Genomic DNA, 9,434 nt, shown 5'->3' with positions numbered 1-9,434 from the left:
TTTTCAGAAATATACCAGTCACAGTACACGTCCAGATAGTCTGCTGGGCAGCTTTAATAAATGCTGCAATTTCATTGGCCGTTACAATCGTCAACTGGTATTATTTAGAATCTTAGCTCTGAAACTGATTATCATTGTCTTTCAAAACAACATTTGAGCTTTTCTGGCAATAATTAAGGCTAGTTGTCAAGCTCAGCTCAGTTAATTTAAAAGTGAGTTGAACCTACACGGATTTCTATGACCCATTTGCAAGCGGACACACTTCTGAGTGCATTGATCCAACTTATCAACTGTTCTTCTCTGGTAAGTAACGGAATTGTGTCCTAACCCATATAGTTTTTAACTAGCTAACGTTCCAATAAAATGACACTTCAAATATTGCTAAAAATGATAATATCATGTTTTCAGCTGCTTTAATGGTGTTGAATCAGCTTTAACTTAATTCCTATCGAGCTAAATGTCGTTTTAATTATTACGAGTTTAACTAAACGTGTCATTAAACGTTAGCTATAAACAATCTTCCAGCAATGTAAGCAATGTTAGCTAATATCTAGCTAACTAACTTACTTTGACGAGCTAGCATGGGAAACGGTTAAAAAAAAGGCAGTTAACGCGCAGTATGGCAAGAGCTGAGATACTATTTTTAACATTTAACGTTTTAATTAGTTATAATGAACCAATTCATTTTTAACAACTATGTTGGCTAATATCTAACTTAATAGTTAACTTACGTTGACAAGCTAGCGTGGAAAAAAACGTAATTACGGTTGAAAACGTTAGCTCGGTAGCTACCGTTCTCAACATTCAATGAGTTATAATGAACCAATTCATTTGACCAACTATGTTAGCTAATGACTAACTAACTTACTTTTATAAGCCAGCATGGTAAACGGTTACTAAGCCGAGCTAACGTTTTTCAACTGTTCAACTGCTAACTAAATAAATTAATAATTTGACAAAGTATTCGTTTGCAAAGGTTTTTAATTGACTTAATAATACGTCTGGAGAGTCCATGTTTAGATACACTCCCATAGCAACACTAGCGTTCGTTGCTATTCATAATAATATGTAATAATGCACGCAGGTTTTGTCCACCATCATCATTTAAGCTTGCCTGAAACGCTACTCTGGCATTAATATGTGATCATGTCACACTCACAGGGGCTTTGTTCTGCAATATGTGATGTATTCAATGCGTGATTTATTTTGTATTTTTTTTTGTAATGACGTGCTATTATGTTGCAGGAAAGTAAATGATCTGAATGCGTTCACCATTTTTAATTAATTAGTAGAACGAAATAAAAATATCTTCCCTCAGGTAACTGAGGAAATATATATACAAATATACACACACACACACACACACATAGTTTATTTAATTATCTAGCCATGCAGGTTTTTTTTTTCACTTTTAGTCAACATTACTTGATATCATAGAGGTGTATGAGAATTTGTGTGTGGTGCACATATCTTACACACACACACACACACACACACACACACACACACACATACGTTTTTACTATTGTGGATAGTCCACAATAATGTTTTTTTATTGATAGTTACAGAATCAACTTTCAAATATTGATCGACAATTCTAAAGTAGTTGAAGTTATAAAGTTATGTTTTAAATGTCCAAAGCTAATGAAAGTGCAGTACATATGATCCTAGAATCATAAAATATGTTGAATGCATTGTTATAAAGTAGACTACGCAACATAACTGAACACAATACATTGTTGCCTGCCTGTTTTTCTTAAGCGTAGCCCAACCCTCTCATCTCTCTCTTGTTGACCACCCTCTAGAGTAACTTTGCTGTAACTCAACCATGACTGAAGTAGCACTCACCATTCAACGCCAAGGCGGCCCCAACCCACCCTACTTCTCCACAAAGCAGGAGCAGGAGCATGAGCCAGAGCAGGAGCCGGTTGGTTCAAACAGAACACAAGACCCCGTAATTGGTGCCTGAAATTGGCCTGTAGCCCATATCCTTTTTCACTGCTGAAAGTCACATGGTACATCCAAATATGTGAACAAAAATAATACAAACGTGAGTATGTTTGAGTAGATATACCAATATGTATATTTCAGAATAAAGGCCAAACTCACCTGTCATTAATACATTGTAACATTGTTTAAACTCACCATCATTAGTCCCATTAAGTGTTTCTAGTATGTAATCATTGATCCTTTGTTGTTGATTCGTTTTCATGAATGAATGAATGTGTTTTAAACCTTAACCTCTTCCTCCACGTAGTTGGATTATGTGTCCATACTGGTGGTTTTCCTTAACTGCATGAGTCTGGGCATGTACTGGCCCGGTTTTGAGAAGAGCGACAACATCAAGGTGAGAGTGACACAGGCAGTCTTTTAAGTGTAAATACCAATAAAAACCTCCATCCTGCTAGTTGAGCCAAATCATAACACAAAAGGTGAATGACAAACCTACAATTCTTATTTATATTAAAACATATGCTGTATTTATGAGAAAACACAATGTTATTGTTGTTTCTGCTTTTATGTATTGACAGATTTTGGATGCCTTTGTCCTGGCATTTTTCGTCATAGAAATGCTCATCAAGATGTTGGCCAAGGGAGGCTTTGGTTATAAAGAGAGTTACCTCAGCAACCACTGGAACAAGTTTGACATTTTCATCAACTTTGGAGAGTGAGTATCCCACAATCCGTTTCTCCTGGGTTTAAGGAAGAACCCAGGAGAAACGGCACGAAATGGCAAGAACAGACACGATCCTTTACTCAGAAATAGAGTTCAAAGTAGAGGAACCCAAAATCTTTGGACGGCTTAAAACAGTTTTGAGAAGGCATTGCTCAAAAAGGGTTTTGCTCATCATCTCTAGGCTTATATATGAGCAGATTGGTTCCATATTCATATGAAAACAGAAAAAAACAATTGTCTCCCCGTCTATCCCTTCAGGGCGTTTGACTACTTCATGGAAAGCTTTGGTTTCGACTTGCAAGTCTTTCAAGCGCTCGGACCGATGCGGCTGATTAGCAGAGTAGCAAGTAAGTTGACGTTTCGCCCAGTGTTACCAAACACCTTCACTCAGCGCTTTATGTAGAGGAACATTTCCAGCTTTTAGTGTGACTCTGGGTGTCGATCAATATGATAAACATCTCAAAGCAATCTTCTTCTTTCCAATTTAATATTTACATTATATTTGAGGATTAACAAAGTAATTGGCCATGTAAAACTCTACTTCAGGACGTTTTGGGACAACCTTTTGATCAAACAGGCATTTTCTCCAGCAAGTTGCAATTTTTATTTTTATTTATTTTTTAACAAACACAAACAAAAAGATAAATCAGGCAACACTATAGTAATTCAGATAATAGATAATAAAAAATGTAAACCTAATAAAATAACATGTACTTTATCTCTTTAATCTGAATGTAAATACTGCAATACCAACAGACAGTAATATCTCTACTGTCTAATGCAACTAGCTGTTTAAAATACAATTGCCAAAGCAACTAAGAAGAACTGTGAGTTCTAATGAGCTACGCCAATGCTAACTCTATAAGCACATGCAATTTTAGACTCTGATCTTGATTTTATTTGCCATTTCAACACGGCTGTGAAACAAACGTTCATTCATCTGAGGACCTTTGCTGAAATGCTGATACATACTTTTATTACAAGCAACTTTAATTATTGCAACTCACTTTCTACCGTCTGACAAAATGTTTAAGAAAATGAATTCGGAAGAATTAAGAAGGTCTAACTATCGAAGATGTGTGACGGCCTATTTCTGTCTTCCTCTGTGTAGGTATGCGTGATGTGATGACAGTGCTCTTGGACATCTTGCCCTTGCTAGGGAGCGTACTCTTCCTCTTCCTGTTTGTCATCCATATCTTTGCGGTTATGGCAGTCCAGTTGTGGGCCGGGCAGCTGCGTAACCGCTGCTTCCTGGAAGAGGACATTCCCTCGTAAGGATGTTGCTTGGTCTGCTCTTCCAGTACTTGCGTTCTTTCTCCATCTCTCTGGCCTGCACTTACAATGACCAATTACTCTCTTTTTTTATAGTTTGGTGTGTACATCTGCAATATAATTGTTCTTCAAATAGCTTGTATTGGCTGACCAACACCAACATGTACAGTATGATGTCATATACATATATGGAAATATATCCAAACAATACCATGATATTGATATAAAAGCTTTTCTATTTCTTTTTTAGAACATTAGGTTTTGATGTGTCTTCACATTTCTCCATTATTCTTACATCCACGTATCACTAACATGGTCGACTGTAGATTCTTCATTTCTCAACTCTACAAAGTGTCCTTCTTTTCTCTCACCAGAAAGTACAACATGTCCTTGGATCCCTACTACACAACCAAGTACAATGAGCAGTACCCGTTTATCTGTTCCCCCGACAACATGAACGGGGAGCGCCGCTGCCGCGACGTGCCACCGTACAAAGAGAACGGCAATGCATGCTCTTTGGCCCCTCCCCGCAATGCAGCGGGTGCGTTAGTGGGGGCCGGTGCTAACGCCTGCGTTAACTGGAACATGCTGTATAACATCTGTCGTGCCGGGGACCAAAACCCGAACATGGGAGCCATCAACTTTGATAACATCGGCTATGCCTGGATAGCCATATTCCAGGTAAGAAGGGCTTTCAGAAATACATCTACCTATCCATCCATCCATCCATCCATATATATATATATATATAAATATATATATATATATATAAAAACATGTCCACCGTGCAGAAGTCTGAATGTCTGTGTTGTGTGGCTCAGAGTGCGTCAATCGGGACTTGTGCTGGGGCATAAACGACTACATAAACTTCAAGAACTTCGGCATGGCCTGGCTCACGCTCTTCCAGGTGTGCACCGGGGACCACTGGAGCACGATCATGAAGGTATAAGCACACACACTCGTACGCGCAGATACACACACATGAGCTCTGCACACGTATCATCGGCAAAAAGCACTCTTCCAGGGGATAGTAGCAGACAACTGCAAGCACTGAACGTGCACCTTTTAAGGGGTATTGTCCTTCCAACAAAAATGCCAAATTTAATCTAATTAAAATAAATATATGTACATAATACAAGTGTATGAATTAAGAACTACAACCACCTCCAGTATAGGTGTCTGGTGACACTGTCCAGTGGGTGGAGGTTGTTTACAATCCTGTGATAACTTTATTTAGTGTTTATTCGAAGAGACACTTTGTTAAACCTTTGTTTAATTAATTTAATACACTTGTCCTTAATTTTCTGGGAGGGGTCCTGTAAAGATATTAGCCGTTTGGTTCTGATTGTCGGGACGATGGAGACGATTCCTTCATTTCAACTAATTAAAGGGAGTGTGTTATAGTGCACAGCAGGGGGTTATTGGGAAAGTATTCGTAAATGATTGACCGTAAAATAAAGTATTACAATCACATTTGCAAGATCAGATCTTTTGTAAGCATAAGATTCTAATTGGTCGATTATTAAAGTCGCCGTCAGGATTTCAGAGTAAGATGATATTTGTGATTTTCTTTCTGAGTCTCGCTCTGTGCCTCTCAAGGACACCATGACACAGTGTGGTCCGGGAGACCATCGCTGCTCGAGCTACCTCTGGTGGGTCTCGCCGGTGTACTTCATCGCCTTCGTAATCATGGCCCAGTTTGTGCTGGTCAACCTGGTGGTGGCCGTCATCACGCAAGCCACGGAGGACAGCAAGAAGGTACAGCTGATGCACCCACCGCTCCTTGCTCTTTTCTTGAAAATGTCCTGTGGCGTTTTCTTGAAAGAGTTACATAACACTCATTTACGGGAAAATGTAGGCTTTGTCTTTATTTTACTGACATTATGCAACACATGAGCATTAATTTATATTGATTGTAGCCTCGAGAGAATTTCAGTAAGTGTGCAGCAGATCAACTGAACATAAAAATGTGTGAAATGTATTGTTAAGATTACAAAGTTTCTAATAATAAAATGCATTTTTATTTGTATAGCGCTTAAAAAGGTACTCAAATGCACTTCACATGATAATAACTGATCAATAAAAGCAATAAAAACATAACAGTAAGAAACAAAACAAAAGCATACATAACTTCATATAAATGTCTCAGAACTTGGTCTCTATTTACATTTTTTACATTTTGAGTTTGTATCAAATGAAAGGAATCAGCAATGTCAACAGCTCTTACTGTGATTTAATGTAGGATTTCATTAACGTTAAAGTTGTTCTAAACCAACTTTGATTTCTGACTTTCAGATTGAAATACCGATGTGACAGAATATTATTGTAATATTTTAACAACCCTTCTACCTTGTGTGTCCCCTCTGAAGGAGGAACAAGTGCATGAAGCTAAGTGAGTCCCGTTTGCTCCAGTGGTGCGTCGGATCTCGTTACAAGGCCGGCTGCCGCACGGAGAATGATTTCACCTGGTTTTAAGTTCAATCAAATAGGATTCATAGATTTTGTTGCTATTTTTATGTTTTAGTAGCAGTTGCTTTAATTTAATATAATCATTTATTGGTATAATTGCTATTTTAATTTAACAAGACATGTCTATATATATTTAGTTTTTACGCCACATGATCTTTTTGATAGCAGTGTTCAATCTAATAGAATCACTTTTTGATTTAATTGCTATTTTGATGGTTTAAAAAGACAAATATATATTTGTGTATATATATACAATATATATATAATATATATAACATATATATATATATTTGTATTTACATTTGTTTTTACGCCACATTATCTTTTTTGATAGCAGTGTTCATTCTTTTAGAATAATTGATTGAATTGCTATTTGGATTGTTTAAGAAAACACATATACATATATATATATATATATATATATATATATATATATATATATATATATATATACACATTGTTTTTTACGCCACATGATCTTTTTGATAGCAGTGTCCATTCTAATAGAATAATTTGATTTAATTGCTATCTTGATGGTTTAAGAAGACAAATATATATATAATTATGCCACATGATTTTTGATAGCAGTGTTCATTCTAATAGAATAATTTATTGAATTAATTGCTATTTTGATGGTTTAAGAAGCGATATCTATATGTGTATTTGTACATTAGTTTTTATGACATGTGGTCCTTTTGAAAGTAGTTTTCATTCTAATAAAATCATTTATGAATTCAATTTCTATTTTTTTTTTAGAAGCAATACATTTATTTCTACATTTGTTTTCATACCACATGGTCCCTTTGAAAGCAGTTAACTTGTACGGATATCCGTGCCACTTATGTGCCTTGAAACTTCAAAAATACAGGCATATGTTTAAGACTAACTTCACACACCCCAACAAAATCTTGTCTTTGCTGACATTCAGTGGTTTAATGTTTCACCTTGCAGCAGTGAAATCTTAACCTGAAAGCCCGAGAGGGCAGCAAAACACAGCTTTTAAACTTGGTGTCAAGTTTTTAATTTAACTTGGCATACACACACAAACACACACGGTTTGGTGTGAAGGTAGTTGTGCGTCAGAAGGAGCCTCAACACTAGCACCCTCTTGTGGTACATGATTGAACAGGCACGTGTGCTGCAGCAGCTCCAGTCTTCTGGAGGCTCGTCAGCTTTCATTACCTTAACATTATCTTCATATCTCTATTGAGTCAATAGAAATTGTTGGAGCCAAAATGGGGTTTATTATTTGAAGGAAGCACTGGCTCGTTAAGGAATAGCTTTCTCCTGCACCTGTACTTGAGTTGAGGAATAGTTGAGTGTTTGCCCACTTTACGAGTAGTTAGCACGAGCTAAGTTAAAGCAACACTACCACTCTCAGCCGACATGCTAAAGCAGATCAACCAACATGTGTGGATTTGCAACAACCACATATGCAAGAACAAGAACATGCAACACAAGACAACAGTAAGGTATTATTATTCAACATGAAATATATAAATATGAAAGAAAGATACTTTAAAAACTTTGCAGTAAAAGTCATAACTAGTTACCTCCGTACTGCCTTTCCTTAGCTAGTGCCGCTAGTTTACAGGCCCCAAAAAAAAAGATGTCATACATCAACAATCTTCAAAGGATTCTTTGTCTGCTATTATGTCTATCTGATAAAGGTTTCTGAGAATATGTGCTATTGTGAAAAGGTTTACATGCAATGTAACTGACTGGTTCTTTTGTTAGGGTGACTTTTTTTGTTGCAAGCTTTTATTTTCAAAGTGTCTTTGTATGTTTCGGTTCCTTTTATTTTTAAGCTTTTTCGGTGAGACCAGAAGTATATCAATTCAGTGATTTGACTCTTTTAAGCAGGTCAAAATTATCTTGTTTAATGAAGGTAACGGTGTCTGAAGTAAACGAGACAACGTAGGAACGACCAAGCACCTGGCTGCAACGGAAACAAGGTACTTCGGATTTTAATGATGTATTTTGTGACTTTGTTACATGCAAATGTGTAATTGAATGTATGTAATAAGGTGCAAACTTTTCCCCACTAAGAGCACATTTCTGTTTTGTGTGTTCCGTAGCTCTTACGATGATTTTGGGAGATGGATTTTTTTTTAAAAAGGAGAGAATAAATGTATCTTCATCTATGAAGATGAAGATACATTACAGTATATAAGAGCTTGACCCTCACCGACCTGACGAACTTGCTGCCTCCGTTACGGGCTGCGACAGAAGATCTGCGCCACTACTATGCTACATGCTACATGCTGTCCATAAGCAATCGTCTAGCAGCACACGTGTGAGGACTTATTCCACCGCATCCATTCTCATGGAGTCGGTGCGACGGTCAAGTACGGTCACATAATCTGTATGTGAACGCAACTGTGTTACTTTCGACATTTAATCTGATATAAGTGTATGTTAGATGACACCTTCTGAAACGATAATGAAGCCTATCGGGGATGCCTGGAACAAGCTAAATCGTCGCTTTGGTCACCCATTCACTATTCGGAGAGCATTCAGTGAGAAGCTCACCATTTGGCCATGGATTCAAAGTAAGGATGCTTGAGGACTCAGAAGCTTCTCAGATTTTTTTTTTGGAGTGTCTATCTAGATGCCATGCCTCATGTCGAGGGTCTCCGCATACTCAGCATGTGAGGAAAACCAGAAGCTTACTCATAAACTAGCAGACTGGGCGGCTTCATGCTGGAACAGACAAGTCACGCCACGCGTAGTCTGCACCAAAACCAAGAAGTTTCAAGTTTTAAGGATTGCAACACATTCAAGTCTGAGGCAGCTGCACTCGAGGGAAAACACAGGCCACCACCTTCTCAAAAGCTGAAGAAAGTAAGAGGCCATCTGTAGTTTAAATACAGTGAAAAGAATGCATCAAAAGAATCAGAACGTCACTGGTGCTTCAGGAAGCGTTCCATTGGTTTGACCTAACTGCTACATATGATGGCCTCTGTCAGTCAACAAACAATGTGGGTTAAAAATTCAATGTAGTAAAGAACACTTT

At 37.4% G+C, this 9,434-nt stretch overlaps 1 protein-coding gene across 3 annotated transcripts; it reads left to right on the top strand.

Annotated features, from left to right (window-relative positions):
• Positions 1-120: 120 nt before the first annotated feature.
• On the top strand, positions 121-6,637 carry LOC137779516 (voltage-dependent T-type calcium channel subunit alpha-1H-like). Of its 3 annotated transcripts, XM_068567329.1 has the most exons (10): positions 121-303; positions 1,806-1,985; positions 2,315-2,347; positions 2,532-2,668; positions 2,936-3,024; positions 3,789-3,948; positions 4,324-4,630; positions 4,771-4,892; positions 5,549-5,707; positions 6,319-6,637. In XM_068567329.1, exons 4-8 carry the CDS (start codon positions 2,571-2,573, stop codon positions 4,801-4,803), a joined length of 687 nt encoding a protein of 228 aa, XP_068423430.1. In that variant the 5' UTR covers positions 121-303; positions 1,806-1,985; positions 2,315-2,347; positions 2,532-2,570; the 3' UTR covers positions 4,804-4,892; positions 5,549-5,707; positions 6,319-6,637. The 3 variants fall into 3 exon arrangements, with proteins under 3 accessions (XP_068423430.1, XP_068423429.1, XP_068423431.1); XM_068567328.1 differs by lacking the exons at positions 121-303; positions 1,806-1,985 and having other exon boundaries at positions 2,259-2,347; XM_068567330.1 differs by lacking the exons at positions 121-303; positions 1,806-1,985 and having other exon boundaries at positions 2,329-2,432.
• Positions 6,638-9,434: the final 2,797 nt, after the last annotated feature.

This window comes from Clinocottus analis, unplaced genomic scaffold (assembly GCF_023055335.1).
Source record: "Clinocottus analis isolate CAN_PGR_092001 unplaced genomic scaffold, fCliAna1.0.p SCAF_8, whole genome shotgun sequence".
Classification (NCBI taxonomy): domain Eukaryota; kingdom Metazoa; phylum Chordata; class Actinopteri; order Perciformes; family Cottidae; genus Clinocottus; species Clinocottus analis.
This window is presented reverse-complemented; position numbering and strand designations above follow the sequence as displayed.

Coding starts and splice junctions, on each gene's coding strand:
- LOC137779516 (XM_068567328.1), top strand. CDS start 2,297: ATGAGTCTGGGCATGTACTGGCCCGGTTTTGAGAAGAGCGACAACATC. Junction 2,669..2,935: donor ATTTTCATCAACTTTGGAGA/GTGAGTATCCCA, acceptor CTATCCCTTCAG/GGCGTTTGACTACTTCATGG. Junction 3,025..3,788: donor GCTGATTAGCAGAGTAGCAA/GTAAGTTGACGT, acceptor TCCTCTGTGTAG/GTATGCGTGATGTGATGACA.